General features: G+C 45.1%; 1 protein-coding gene across 2 annotated transcripts in view; it reads right to left on the bottom strand.

The window, feature by feature from the left end:
• Nucleotides 1-3,851: 3,851 nt before the first annotated feature.
• The window catches only part of xirp2a (xin actin binding repeat containing 2a), a 56,912-nt gene continuing 45,512 nt past the window's right edge, over nucleotides 3,852-15,251 (bottom strand). For both annotated transcript variants that reach the window (XM_050063181.1, XM_050063182.1), the window contains 3 exons: nucleotides 6,027-15,234; nucleotides 4,079-4,212; nucleotides 3,852-3,990 (listed from right to left, as the gene is read on the bottom strand). In XM_050063181.1, the coding sequence (XP_049919138.1) occupies nucleotides 4,118-4,212; nucleotides 6,027-15,234 (9,303 nt within the window). In that variant the 3' untranslated portion in view covers nucleotides 3,852-3,990; nucleotides 4,079-4,117. The remainder of the gene's footprint in view (nucleotides 3,991-4,078; nucleotides 4,213-6,026; nucleotides 15,235-15,251) is intronic.

Here is a 15,251-nt window from a genome sequence, read left to right as displayed (position 1 = left end):
ATCACTTCTAATGGCCGGCCTGAACTCAGCTGGAGCTGAATGAGTGACTGCTTCTGCTGCTCATATCTTTTCCCAAGACACCAAAAAAAGAGTGGATTGAAAATGTCCCCCACCCAGAATATGAAATTAATCTCTTCATTTAGAAAAGAACCAGCAGATTACTTTATAATAACAATAATCATGAGTTGCAGCCCCAAGTCTTTCCTCCTCTCCGTACCTGCTGTGAAAAATACCCCTCACGAGATGCAGCACGTCTGACTTGGACAAATCAAGCGCCTGTTTCAGAGCAACATTTCCTCCTTGTTATTCCTCAAACAATGTTTCTTTCATGAGACAGCTGACAGGAAATGAGGGGCAAATAAGACAGCATGACATGCAACAAAGGTCCCCTGTCAGATTCAACCCGCGGGCATCGCTGTTAATTTGGGATTAGCTAAAAATATCACAGTGGACTGCACGTCCAGTATTGCGTCAAACCTCTGTGAAATATTTGAGCTGAATGATAATGACTTTGACCTAACAAGCAGTGAACAGTGGAGCATATCATGAGACTGCTAAATAAATAATATGGAATAAAAGCACAGTGTCTGTGTCCCTAAACAGGCATGTGGTCAGTGGCAGTTTTCTCCTCTCTGACTGGATGTACAGTTGTCTGGGTTTGTAATTGTTTGGCAGAAGGGTAAAAACAATTAAAATATGTACAGAACGGCATCTACTTTAAAATGTCAATGAAAATATTACAGGGGAAAAAAATAGCCCAATTAAAAACATGCCAAACTGCATTTCAGGAGAGGATGCTGAATTATTGAACCAGCAACAGTGCTTCCCCAACTTCAAGGAGCTGTCAGCACAATGTAGCATGACCCACGCTGAATCCGTGAAGCCATCACTTCTCTGACACTAAAGTAGTTTTATGCTGGTGTAATTAACGTTGCGGTATATTCTCTTTGCAGCCAATTACCCCGCGTGTTCAAGCTGCAACTGAGCAGGGGGGAAAAGAATCTGTCAGAGGTGACAAAAGCCACCTAATGGAAAAATCTGTAACTCCTACAACAGGCCTGCTCTATCAGTGAAAATCAATACGCCTTTCGCCAAAGAGATCTCAGCTGGACTGTGTTATCAAGGTAGACCATACATCAAACTGGCCAGCCACACAAAGGGGATACAGCTAAGTACCATTTCTGCTCCTGACTGCGCGCTAACTGATTAAAAAGTCATATATTGTTGAGTTCATGAAGCTTTATTTCAACCAGAAGGCGTAATAGAAATGAAAAAAAGGGGAAAAACCTCTTTATTCAGACACAAAAGAAAGCTGGCAGACATTCATTCAAAGGCAGTTTGTTATTAACGCACATATTGGGAATTTTAAAAATATAGCCCTGTTTAGATCAGTCAGCAAAAAGTAGATATGTATACTAAGTAACATACAAGAACAAATATCCACTCTCCATTTCCATGCACACCAGGTGCATTCGATCAAACATAGTTAGATATTGAATAAAAGAGCATAATTTCAGATTGACAGAACAGTGTGTAAGAGTTAGGGGGGTTTAGTGCCATCTAGTGGTGAGGATTGTGAATTGCAACTAGCTTAAACGTCTCCTGGTTAGAATTCCTCCAGTGTTCATGATTTAGGAGGTATTAACCAGGAGACGAATTATCTGTAGAGGTCTCCTCCTCTTCGAAACAAACAGACATGGTGATTTAAACCGGTAAAAACACTGAATAAAGTAGTTTCATGTTACAAATCACTTTGTTTCCAACACTGTTTGGCATGTCAGAGACAGGTTGCTAGCCCAGTGCATGCTAAAGTGTGTTCACTTTTTTTCTAGAGTAACTAAAGATCCTGATGTTCCCGAGGTTTTTGTCAGGAGGTGAATTATCCGCAGGCGTCTCTTTCTCTTCGAAAAACAAACCTGTAAAAACACTGAGTAACGTTTCATGTTACAAACCAATTTTTTTTCCATCCAGGCCACCAGCTCAGCAGCTTTTTTCTTTGATAACTTAAAAATTAGACGTTCAGGAAGTTCTAACTGGGAGCCGAATTATCCATAGAGGTCTCTTCCTCCCCATAACAAACAGACCTGGTGATATAAATTGGCAAAAACGCTGAATAAAGCAGCTGCGTATTAAAAAAATCAGTGTTTGTCCAATGCTGCTCATCGCAGAGGGACTGCTAACTAAGGTGGCTATTGTGAAAACGATTACACACCAAAGAAAAAACATGTATACTTTTAATTTCTGCCAACATATCCCCCTAAATCCGACACACTGGACCTTTAAAATCAGAGCAGTTCATCTCTCCATGGACATACATTTGAAATAATATGTAGGCAGCAGTGCCTGATTATTAGCTGAACGGGCTGAGGAGTTCAAGAGTTGTCGCTGTCGTCGTCATCGTAGTATCTATTCCTCTTGATCTGCTCCTCCACTGTCAAGGCGTCGTCTCCATCTGCCCACAAAGAAGTGCCGTCCCTGTAGTCTGTGGCAAAGCTGTCACCGCTCTCATCCTTCCCCCTCACATCTCCCGCTTTGCCCGCGCTCTCTCTCGCCTCCATCCCAAAATCCAAAAGGTCATCCAGCGCTGACACTGGAGGCGTCTCCCCGACAGATTGACTGAAGATGTCGGATTTGAAATCAGATAGCAGGCTGGAGCTGCTGGTGCTTAGGCCGGCGAAAATGTCCTCGAGGAAGCTCGATGTGCTAATCTTTGGCTCGGTGGCCTCGTTTTTGAAAGTGAACGTTCCCTCGGCTGTCTCCGTGAAGAAATTTGTGTCTGAATAGCAGTCTGTGGCTTCAGTACATTTGGCACCCGCTGGCACAAAAGCATCATCCCTCTGTGCCAATTGCAGCACTTCACTTGGCATCCATTTTGATTCTTCACAGTGATCGGCTTGGAAGAAATCTGTTGTTCTTGTTGTATCTGTCAAAAAGAGTGACTGGTTTTTCTTTTCCTCATCCTCGCTAAGCCCTTGAAACAGGATTTCATGCTCCAGCAGTGTCTGGCCATAATTATTGTTATTGTTGGAGTTTGCATTCACCGCCTGTCCTGCCATCACCTCCTCATCTATTAAGGTGACCTTTACCGCCTCCCCATTGTTCATGCCGTCATTATTCCCTTTATCTATCCCCTCCTGGCTTTCCTTCTCACCTGCGGCACTTTCTATCTGCCCATCATGTCCATTTACTTTCACTTCCTCCGCCCTCTCTACACTTTTCTCTACGTTCTCCTGCTGCACATCAATGCTTTCCACAGCTCCTCCATCTCTTCCTGCGCCTTGTTCCTTCTCTTCCACTCCAGGGTGCACTTCAGAGTCCATTTCAGAACCCACTTGTGTCACAGCCTCAGAGCCGCTGTTTGACTCTTTAGTTTCTTGAGTGTGAGCAACACTCGCTGGTTCCTCGGCGACTGCTGCAGGGGAGGCCGGAGCCTCTGACTGTGCTGGAGTCTCTTCAGGCTTTTTCACATTCTCTGTTAAACAGGCACTCTCATGCACCTTGTCATTTTCCTGGGGTCCATTTTGTACTTCTGCTGCAGGGAAATCAGTCTCCTTTAATGAAAGCTTCGTAGGCTGATTTAGGTGTTCATTTTCCTGAGCTGAGCCCTCCTTAGGGGGCCATGACGGCTTAACCAACTTCAACTCCTCCTCGATAGCGAAGGATTTCTTTGGAGAATCTGTTTGAGGAGGCCACACTACAGAAATCTTAGTTGTGAGCTTTTTGTTTTCGACCTCTGATTTGCTTATGTCATTATCCTGAGTAGCTAATGTGCTCTGACTGGTGGAATATCTGGGCTCCATGACCTTCTTTTCAGGTGATGGTGATCTGACTTTTGTCTTTTCGGCTGAGTTCTCCTGGTTCTTACTACTCCATAATTCTTTGTGTGGTTTCTGTCCAAATCCCTCGTCATAATTTCCTTTGGACTTGAATAGTTGCTTGTAGTGTGGCTTGCAGTACATTCGTCCATGGAGAGAGGCATAGTTTCCAAGGCTGTTAACAAACAGAAAGAAAACAAGAGGTTAATTTAGAGCAAAGAAAAAAAAGCAGGAGAATGAATTGCTCTGTGAAATAGCTTCACCTTAGTTTGCCTCTGCAGTGCTCACAGCGAAAGCAGCTTTTATGGAAGTTTTGTTTGTCCGCGATCAGCGACTCCATCGGGTACACCCTCTTCCGACACACCCTGCACAGTTCGGACTCTGGAACTCGAATTTTCTGCAAAGAGAAATGAGTTAACGCTTTAATTTACAGGGTTGTCATCTCCTTTTAATTTCCAAGGAAATTACCTGGAAACAGTCATGTAATTTGGTACAAATTATAAGCGAAAGAAAGATGTTCAGCCTCTAATTAATTAAAGGGAACCTATTATGCTCATTTTCAGCTTCATACTTGTCTTTGAGGTTTGTACTAGAACATGTTTACATGCTTTGATGGGAAAAATAATTAATTCCCCTTATACTGTTTGGCGTGGAAAAACATTATTTACCCTCTGTCTGAAATGCTCTATTTTCGTGCCTAACTCTGAAACAGCCCAGTGTGCTCTGATTGTCCAGTGTTTCTGGGTCTTCTGTATCTCAGTGTCTCTGCACTGTCTCTGAAGTCAGGAAATGACTGTACCACAGTATAGAGGCACTTTTTACAATGGAAAATCACTAATAAAAGCTTTTGTTCCAGCAGGAATGTGATCCAAAATTTAGGTGAAACGTACAACATCAGCAACCAAGTTTACATGTTTCCCCGATGTTAGCATGTAGCTACATGTAGCCGTGAAGGCTCTGTAATTTAAACACTTACAGTATCATGCCTGGAGCAGATGACTGTGTTAAGAAATCTTTACTTCTCCATACTTTTACCTCATTATTTGAAACATTGGCAATGTTCAGTGTGAATATCCATCATTGTAACATTATTTATAAGATACAAATATGTAAAAGCATAACAGTTCCCCATTAATTCCAATTATTGCTTGTGTAAGCTTGAGCACTGTTTCCCTAACCTTTATGACCCCTTAAAATGAAGCAGTGTTTGCTTGTTTATCAATGAATAACAAAGTCATGAATAATTGTAGGAAAGTCAGAAAAAATAAACCAACAAAACTATTTTTTGTGTTTTCTTGTCCCTTTAACTCTCTCTTGACCCTGTGATTCATTTTGGGACCACTCGGAGGGTCATGACCTGCAGGTTGGGAACCAGTGAGAGTATTTAAAGTGAGGAAAATGAATAATGAATTAATATTTACTGTGGCTGAAATACAGCGATTCCTGTTTATCTATAATTGCAATCAAATGACAGAGCTCCTTCCAGAAATATTATTAGGAAAGTGGACAAAACACACTTTAATTGAACTGTGTTAGAAGGTTAGGCAAACAAAATCATCATCACAGTGTACATCCTTCAAGGTGTTAGAAAATGTACTATTCTGTGATTCGTATCAGCATTGGATTTGCAATTAATTATCTTTAAATGGCTTATCTTTGAAGGACTGAGAGTGATTTTCATAACAGCTTTGAAAATGCAATTAGTTCAGTGTTTAGAAAAAAGTTACTTAATTTTAGAATTCCCCTCATGAACATGTAATAAAAGGTAATGCCTGTTCTTCAACTGAAGAGTGAGAAGAAATTAAATGTATTGCTTTCTCCTCGCTGGAGACATTTCAAGTGCTCCTCTGTAGTCAAAACACCATCACACACACAGGCATGAGAAATATTAGTTCAATATGTTGCCGTCATCGCCAGCTTCACACATCAGAAGTATAAATAAAAAGGACAACGTGTAACCAGTGAGTATTAAAATCTGTGAAACTGACAGAGCCTAAACTGCGAGCAGCGCCGAGCTTTAGTACAAACGTTTCATATGAAAGAAAACACATCAAAGGAAATCACGCCATGTAAATAACAGTGTCAAACCAATGTTAATGCTTCTTTTCTCTCCACACAATGCAGCTGATGCCTTTAACTTCTCACACACAAAGCATGTTAAACACACCGTCACGCCTGTTTAGTATCCTCATGCGGCACAGCCTGGTTTACCCGTCATGACGGTTTGCTGCTGATGTGTTACAATCTGCGAGGTCCTCTGCTCCGTGACACTGAAACCCAGGTTCTGGAAAACTCCTTGACTCTCGGCCCACGACTGCTGGAAGTTTCTCAGCAGCTCCTCAGTAGAGGCCTCGGGGGGCACGGCAACAGTTGGAACTGCGCCTCTCACCACATCAGCGTAGGATGGAGGGTTACCGCGGGTCAGGGAGCTCCCAGAATGCATCTCACTCATTGTCCCGCTTGTCATGTTTCCGAAGTCGTCAATGCTGCAGAATTGCTCGGTGACTGCTGTCGTCTCGGAGTGACCCACCGGCTCAGAATGGGCTGGTTCAGGTTCTCTTCTTTCTATTTGTTCTCTGAGCTCTCGGGCCGCCTGAGAACTATGCTCTCCTGTCTCAAACACATACTTGATCGCTTTAACGTTGAATGACGGGATCTCGTCAGTTTTTGGCGGCTCGGCCTCAGCATCCTCCGTATCGCTCCCCAGCCTCTCCGTGATCACAATAGGATCTTTTCTGGTGTAGACTTTTGGTCGTGGAGATTCAAATTTGTTCACCAGCTTAGACAGGTCGACTCTTGGGAGATCCTCTTTCAGTATGTCTATAGTCACAGTCTCAGTGGCTTCCTCTGTGTCAGGTCCCAGACGTTCAGGGATATCGATGGGGTCCTTCCGCATGTACATCTTACTCACCTCCGCCTTCTGTGCCTCCTCAAAGAAAGACTTCTTATCCCTCACTGTCATCATAGAGTCCACCATTTCTGCGACGTCCACCGATCCTCGCTCATCTCTCTCTACTGGAGTCCCCCTGTCGCTAAATGGGGACGAACGCTCCCTTTCAAAGAACTCTGGCACCGGCATGGGAGGTGGAGGCGTCACTCCACGAGAAAGTTTGGAGGTGGTGTCCCTCAGTTTCATCAGCTTCTCCGAGCGGCTCAGGGTAGGAGATGGCGTGGCCCTGCTAAAGGTAGATGTGGGCGTGTATGACTTGCGAGGAGGCGGCGGAGGTGTCCCAACTGACTTGTATGGCGGAGGAGAAGGGGTCACTCTGAGTGGCGAGTCTACCTTCCTTGACTCAATGCTTATAAAAGTAGGTGATGGAGTGCGGATGCTCGCCAAAGGGGAGGACACTCTCTGATCAGGCGCCTCGCTCAGCTCCTGATGCACTTTCCTCTCTTGAGGTGACTTTTTCTCCTCTGCCACCTTCTTTTCACTTTTAGAGGAGCCGATACTGATCTTTGATATCTTTGCTCCGCTAAAAACTCTATTGTCTGGTTTTGGAGGAGGTGGGGGCGGCGCTGGCGGTTCATCTTTTGCTGTCCCCTGCTTCTCCACGGCTGTCAAGGTTTCCTCCAAAAATGTGAGCTTTGCTTGGAAAATATTTTTCACATAGACCATCATCTCTCTCAGCTTTTTCTTGCTTTGCTGTTTAGCAATTTCACTTAAATTCTTTTTCTCATCCGAGCCCATCGCCCAGTCAGGGAGTTCGCTTATAATCATCCTGACAGCGTTGGAGTCTATTTTGCTCGGTGTGCCCTCGAGCTCTTTTATTTGAGCGAGCAGCTTCTGCATTACATTACATTTCTCCAAATCTGTGATTTCTTCTGAATGAGCCTCGTCTTTATGGGCCATTTTCCCCTTCCCTTGCACAGCCACATCCTTAGACTCACCTTTTGACTTTACTGCCTTTATCTGCATTTTATTGGTTTCTGCTGCTTGTACCTTTATTTGTTTTTGCATCTGAACAGCCTCTTGCTTTTGAAAGCTTTTCTGTACCACACTCTCAGTCACAACCACCTCCTCGTGTTTTTGAATGTGCTCTGCCGTCATGCTCTGCTGACTGTGGGAGACAGATACATGGCCTTGTCCTTGATGAGTTGCTGCAGATGTTATCTTAGCCACCTTAGGAATTAAGGCAGTAACTGATGGTGACAGCTTTAGTTCAGTCTCATTCTTCTGCAGCTGCTTTCCCTTCTTCACGTGAACCTCCACTTCAGCTTCTTTCACAGGTGGAGTAACGTGACTTTTCTTCTCCTTTCCTTTCATTTCTGTTGTCACCTCAGTTCTTGCTGACGTCAGCTGGCTGCTCTCCTGACTCACTTTTGTTTCACTTTTCTGTGATACGTTACTTTTCTCTTGCTGTAAATGCATTTCACTTTTCATTGCACTGTCACATTTCTCCTCTTTCTTCTCTGCTGGCATCTTAAAGGTTTTCACCTTGAAACTTGGAGTTACTTTTGGAATTTTAGTGGGCTGAGAGGGACTCATTTTCCCCTCCTGTGTCAGAGGCGCATTAATATTCTTTACATCTTCAGCTTTCAATGTGACCGCACTCTCGCTTTGAAGATTTACATTTTCCTGGACAGCACTCTGTGTGGCAGCGATAGACCTGGTGCTGGATTTCTTAATAAACTGCTGCTGCTCCGTGACTGAAGAAGTGACCACGTTAGAGCATGACTGGACTTCAATATTCGAGGCCTCGCGGTTAGACTTAGAAACAGAAACTGCCTGATTCTTGGGGGCGGTTTGACTCTTTTTAACCACATCAGTTGAGGCGAGTACTTTTTCTGAGGAGTGCTGGCTGGCAACATGCTTCTTATCCAAGGACACATTTGAAGATGCAGATGCAGATTTCTTATTTTCCACTGAGATCAGGGGCTTGCTTAAAGGGATCTGGGAAGGCGTTTTCTTGCCAGGCGATGTTCCTTCTTTGGAAACAGTCTTAACTTCTTCGGTTTTTGCTTTAGTTTCTTCTGTGACCACTTCTTTTTCAGTTTTCTGTGTTACAGAAAGCTCAGGACTGGCATTAATTGGTGGAGTAGTGGGAGTTGTGACATTACTCCTCCCTTCTTCTTGTTTCTCCAGCTGCTGGCGGTATCGTTCCTCTGCAAGCATGAGAGGGGTTTTAAATTTGCGAGCGTACGGTCTAGGCTTTGAAGCTGGAGTGGGTTCAGGAGTTGGGGGCAGTTTAATCGGAGGGACAAACACTTTTTTAGGTGGCTGCGGGCTCTCTCTTTGCATCGGCTTCACAGCTGGGATGCTTGGTATTTTTGTCATCGACACTGCTGTTGATTCAGACTGTTTGCTTATTTCAATCTGTTTGGTTGTTTCTTTTTTCACCTCCTGAACTTTAGCTCCTTCTTTGCGCTCTGTTGATACTGTTTCTGCTTGATCAGAAGGGAGCTGAGGTGGAGGTGGTGGTGGAGGTGGAGGTGGTGAGGGAGTCGGCTGCTTTTTCTGCCATTTGGGTTTAACTTGTATGTGCTGCTTTGGTGTTTCTGGCTGCTTGGGCACTTTGAATAAAGGCTTCCCGATGGGTTTCCCCAGCTTTGCAGGCGGAGGCTGAGGCATGGCATTAAGCTCTTGCTGCGAGGGAGGTGGAGGGAGAAAATCTTGCCCGCTCTCTGTGGGTGGAGGCGGAGGAGGTGGAGGAGGAGGGAAAAACTCAGGCTCAGATTTACATTCCATGGGAGGTGGAGGTGGTGGAGGTGGGAGGTCGCTGTCCTGCCTCATGATAGAAGGAGGGGGCACTGGGCTGTCCAGCAAGGGCGACGGCGGTGGAGGGAGGGAGAGCTCCGACTCTGAGGGTGGAGGCGGTGAGGAGGGAGGAGGGGGGAAATGAATCTCCGGCTTTGCCTTTTTCACCACACCTTTCCCTCTCATGTCAAGGTTACGGTAATCACCCTTCATATTTTTCATGTTGTGCTTTTGTGTGAGCGCCTTATTCTCCGTTTGCTTTTGCTCTGATACACTTTGCTTCTGCATGACAGTTTTCTCCATCACTGTCGTCTGCATCTGTTTGATTGTCTTTGTCTCACATATTTGCCTGTTTGAAGTGCTGGTCTGTGATGTATTTTGCACCTCTTTCATCACATTCACATCAGCTGCTTTCGTCTCTGTTTGATCGTTATTAGTCATTTGTTTATTCTTTATCATAATAGGCTTAGGAGCTTGTATTTTCTGTGGGGGCAACGCTTTCTGTTTCTGCTCTTTCATGCTCTTGTGTTGAGAGGCCCCAGTAGGATTGTCTGTTTTGGCTACAGTAACAGAGTGGTCCTCTTGGGTTATTACCTGTGTTCTCACCGATTTGCTTTCGTTGTGCCTCTGTGTGTGCCTCTGTGACTCACCGCTCTGAGAGAGCTTTTTCACAGCGGGGGCTGGATTGACTGCTACACTCTCAATCTTGGCTTCATGTAAGCATTCATGCTCCGCTTGCTTTACAGTTAATGGATGTTTCACGGGCACTTTTGCTTTCTTCGAGGAATGTGAGCGCTTCGTATTTGAATACTGTTTTCTTTGCATTAGATTCTTTATTGCCCCTTGAACGTCCCCTTTTACTACCTCCTCTTTTTCCAGCTGCGTTGTCTCCTGTCCTTCATAAAGACATTTTATGGATGTTTTCACATCTCCTTCAATGCTCCCCCTTCGCTGCATTTTGGGAGAAGTCGTCGGCTCTAGCAAGAGCTGGATAGTGGCTTTAACATCCCCTTGTTCGCTCACTTGATGCTGGTAAGTCTTTTTCTCACTCGATGCCTCCTGTAAACTTTGCATGGCGGTGTGGATGTCTCCTCTGAGAATCTCCTCTTTTTCTACCTCTTTCACAGCTTGCTTCGCCTCCTCCAGGGACTTCAGGGTCCCTTTGATGTCACCTGGCACTAGATCTTCAATAGTTGCTTCCGTATTGGTGGTTGCAGATTTCTCCAGTGACTCAAGAGCACCTCTGATGTCTCCCCTGATGATTTCAGGCTTTTCTACTTCTTTGGCTAGATGCTGGGCCTCCTCCAGAGACCTCAGAGTAGTGGGTATGTCTCCCTTCACCACCTCCTCTTTCTCTATTACCACTTTCTGATTTATGGCTTGGGTCAGTGAATCCAGGGCTGCGCTAAGGTCACCTTTAACAATATCCTTTTTCTCTAGGTTTTTGAAGGTAACAGCAGGCTGGGTCATAAAGACTTTAACATTGCTGTGTACGTCACCAGGAACTATATCGTCCTCTGCCACTGTGCGCCCAATCTGCTGCTGATTCTTCCGCAGCAAGATTTTTGTTTCATGAACGTCTCCACCTATGATGCGCTCCTTTTCCACCTTTTCCTGAGCTTCATCGGGTTCATACTGAAGCTGCTTCAGGTAATCCAAGGCTCCCGACTCAATGCATGTGGAGTAAAAGCTGACATTGCCCCTCTCAGTGTCTGCGACCTTTATCTTCTTAGAGTCTTCTCCTCCTGAGTTGGAGAGGAGACGATGAAGGGTTTTGCTCACGTTTCCTTGAACAATATCCTCTCTCTCTGTGCTAGCCCTCTCCCCTTTATTCAAGAGGGAATAGATAGTCATCCTCACGTCTCCTTTCTCATCCTCTTGAATCAGAATGCCACGCTTTGAGGAGCCTTCAGTCTTGAGCAGCTTGTTTACGGCCTCTTGAATGTCACCGCGGACAATCTCCTCTTTCTCTACATTGATTCCCTTTTCCTGGTTGAAAAGCTGCTTCACTGTGGTGTTGATGTTACCCCGCTCCTCCCTGTCAATGGTTATCCCCCTTTCAGTGGACTCCCTGCGATTCAGGAGATTCATCATTATGTTGCTCAGATCTCCTCTGATAATCTCTTCTTTTTGGATTTGTGGAGCCTCCTGGTTCATGAGTTTATACTTCGCCATGCGGACATCGCCAATCTCATCTGCTTCAATAAGAACACCTTGGGAGTCCACCATTTTCTGACTGTAAAGCTCCTGAAGAGTCTCTTTGATGCTTTTACCAATTATTTCTGTTTTTTCCATGCTGCTCTCGTTGAAATTGTGAAATGGAGTAGTTTCAAATAGCCATGTTGTCGTCTTCACATCGGCCTGTGGGATTTCCTCCTTTGTGACTACAAGCTCTGTGCCATCAGTCTCTTTGATGCTGTCAAGAGGCTGCTTCTCAAAGAGCCACACAGACTGTTTGACATCCCCTTTCATTACTTCCTCTTTTGTCACTTTCTCCATGCCATCATACTCTGTGCCTTCGCCGCGAATCTCATCAATTGTGCGTGTTTCAAACATCCACGTGGCAGATCTGACATCGCCTTTTTGAATTTCACTCACGCTAACAGTTCTGATGTACTTTTGAGACATCTCATCAGTCTCAAATCGCTGCTTATTTGTCTTCACATCACCGCCTTGGATATCTGCGACTGTTTTCGACCTGACTTTTATATCCTCTGTAATTTCATCCAGAGGTTGCGTTTCAAACCTCCACCTCGCGGAGCTAACGTCTCCTTTGTTGATGCCTTCCTCAGTCACAGCTTTAATAACGTAGACCTCCTCTGAATCTCTAATTGAATCCAGAGGCTTTGTCTCGAACAGCCATCGAGCCCCGACCACATCTCCTCTAATGATTTCTTCCTTGGTAACTGTCGTTACTTCATGATAATGGCCCTCTTTGTCACAGATGGCATACAGCGGCTGAGTTTCAAACATCATAGTATAATTTTTCACATCCCCCCTCTCTACTTCATCTCTAAAGATACTGGTGAGTTTAGAAATATCAGTCTCAGTTGACTCTTCTTTAATTTGATCCAGAGAGTAGGTCTCAAAAATGAAGCGGCCTTTATCAACGTTGCCCCCCTGAACATCAGTCACAGTACGACTTTCCCTTGTCTCTGTGGAATCATCACGGATAGCGTCCATTGGCTGATTCTCAAACATCCAGGTACAGTTGACAACGTTTCCCTTCTGGATGTCCTCGGCCTGCTGTGTCTTCAACCTCTGCATAGTCTCCTCAGAGGTGGAACTCATAATGTCGGTGGAGCGATTCTCAAAGATGTACTTCATCCTGGAAACATCGCCTGACTGGATGTCGATTTCCGTAACCCTCCTGAAAGAGCCACTATCCTCACCTGTGATATTTTCCAGGTTCTCGGTTTCAAACAGGAAGCGGGCCAGCCGCACATCTTTTCCTTGGACATCGTCTTGGTTTACAGTGCAGGCTTTCAGAATGGTCTCAGACTCTGTGTGATCGCGTATGTTGTCAAGCGTCTGGGTCTCAAAGAGCCAAGTGCACGTTTTCACGTCACCTTTTTGCACTTCTTTGACGTCAGCCTCGCTCTTCTCCACCTTTTCATACAGAACATCCATCGGTTGAGTCTCAAATAGCCACCTGCAAGTCTTGACATCCCCTTTCTCAATTTCAATATCTTCCTTAGTTTTATGTTCTTCATCCCCCAAACATTTAATGGTATCAAGTGGTTGAGTTTCAAACAACCACTTGGCTGTTTTGACGTCCCCTGACTCAACCTCCTGCTTGGATATACCTTTAATGATCTGAAACTTATTGATGCTTTCATCAAACTCATCAATAGGACGTGTTTCAAACATCCACCTGCAGCTGCGCACATCTCCCTTCACAATCTCCTCTCGCCTCACAGTCTTCACCTCGTGGTAATGGCCGGAGCTGTCTTGCATGGCATACATGGGGGTAGATTCAAATAGAACTCTGTTGGATTTGACAGATCCACTCGTGACGCCTTCAACTTGAATTTTCTGTGTTCCTTCACACTTACTTAAATCCATGCTTTCAAACCTTTCTTTATAGTTTGTCACATCCCCTTTGTCGACAGCTTCAACATTCACAGTTCTTGTAATCTCCTTCTTCTCCTCCCTTATATTCTCCAGAGGCTGGCTCTCAAAGACCCACTTTTGATGCCTCACGTCACCCTTTTCTTCTTCAGATGCAACCATTTTCTTAAGTTTTCCTACTTCAGGGAGTTCTTTCAGATTTTCCATGGGTATTGTTTCAAACAGATGCTTGGCTGATCGAACATCGCCTCCTACAATCTCCTCTGTAGGTAAAGGTCTGGCATTGGAGTTGTCTTTCAGAGTATCCATAGACTGAGTCTCAAAAACCAGACAGTGCTTTCTTACATCAGCACCAATTATGTCTTCCTTTTGCTTCTTGGAACTCTCCCATTCCTCATCCTTAATGGTATCAAGAGTTTTTGTCTCAAACAACCATCTACCTTTGTTGACGCCGCCTTGAATGTTGTCCTCCATGGATATACTACATATCAGCTTCACCGTTGCAGGGTCTTTGTTAATAATATCCAGAGGCTGGGTTTCAAACATCCAGCGTGATGTCTTGACGTCTCCTTTCTCTGTCTCCTCCCTGCGGATGGTGGTGATCTCCAGCATCTCTCCCGAATCCCCTCTAATGACACACATAGGCTGGGTCTCAAACATGCGAGTGGTTGTCTTCACATCCCCTTTGATTTCTTCCAGCTCAGACTTCAGGTTCAGGAAGTGGCTCTCCTCTATGGTTTCTGTTTTACCCAAGGAATCCAGATGCTGGGTCTCAAAGAGATATCTCGCAGTTTTTACATCTCCACCGGTGATGCTTTTGGTGATGGCAACATCTGTCTCCTGCTCGTCTTCTTGGTAGATCTTATTTAGATAATCAAGCGGCTGCGTCTCGAAAAGCCACGTGGCAGTGCGGACGTCTCCTCTAGCAAGATCAGTCGATTTTTGTGACTGCTCAGTCGAATCAGAAGCCTCTGTCCCCAGAGCATCCATGGGCTTAGTCTCAAACATCCAAGCTGTGTACCTGACATCTTTGCCAGCAATGATTTCCTGCTGGGCAATATTCCTCCCCTCGTCCTCATCTGGGGTGTCGTCTTTAATCGAATCTAGTGGCTTGTTCTCGAACATCCAGCGCATGGACTGCACTTCACCTTTAAGGATCTCATCCCATTCCACGGACTCTCTGTCAGGGCTTGAACACTCGCTCGAGCCATTGCCGTCATTTTCAAACATATAGCATGCCTGCTGGACTTCTCCCACTATTTCCTCACTTTCCATATCCTTCTGTTCTGCCTCAGTGAGCTGACTCATGAAGTCTTCTTCCAGGTTCTTGCGGACCTCTGGATGAATATGCTTGTAGAGGCGCTTTAGTTCAGCTGTACTCTTGTGTTTAAAGTACTGCTCCTTTGCACCAGTGTGCTTATGCTGGGAGGCTGGCACCTGAAGCTGGGAAGAGACGTAGTCAGGGGTTTCCTGTAAGAGGTTGGAGGGCGGGGGCGGAAAATGGTCTGTCATCTCATAAGCCACTGAAGAGGCAGATGCTACTGAGGAGGCAGTGGCAGTCTTTAATGTGGAGGAGGTGTCATAACTTGTCATGGTTGAAGCTTTGGACTGATTTACTGGTGCCCATTGAAACTGGTTGAAATCCACATCAACCTGTGGTTTGTATGTGG

Source organism: Epinephelus moara, chromosome 15 (genome assembly GCF_006386435.1).
Source record: "Epinephelus moara isolate mb chromosome 15, YSFRI_EMoa_1.0, whole genome shotgun sequence".
Classification (NCBI taxonomy): Eukaryota; Metazoa; Chordata; class Actinopteri; order Perciformes; family Serranidae; genus Epinephelus; species Epinephelus moara.
The sequence above is the reverse complement of the archived record's forward strand: the minus strand, read 5'-3'. Positions and strand labels throughout refer to the sequence as shown.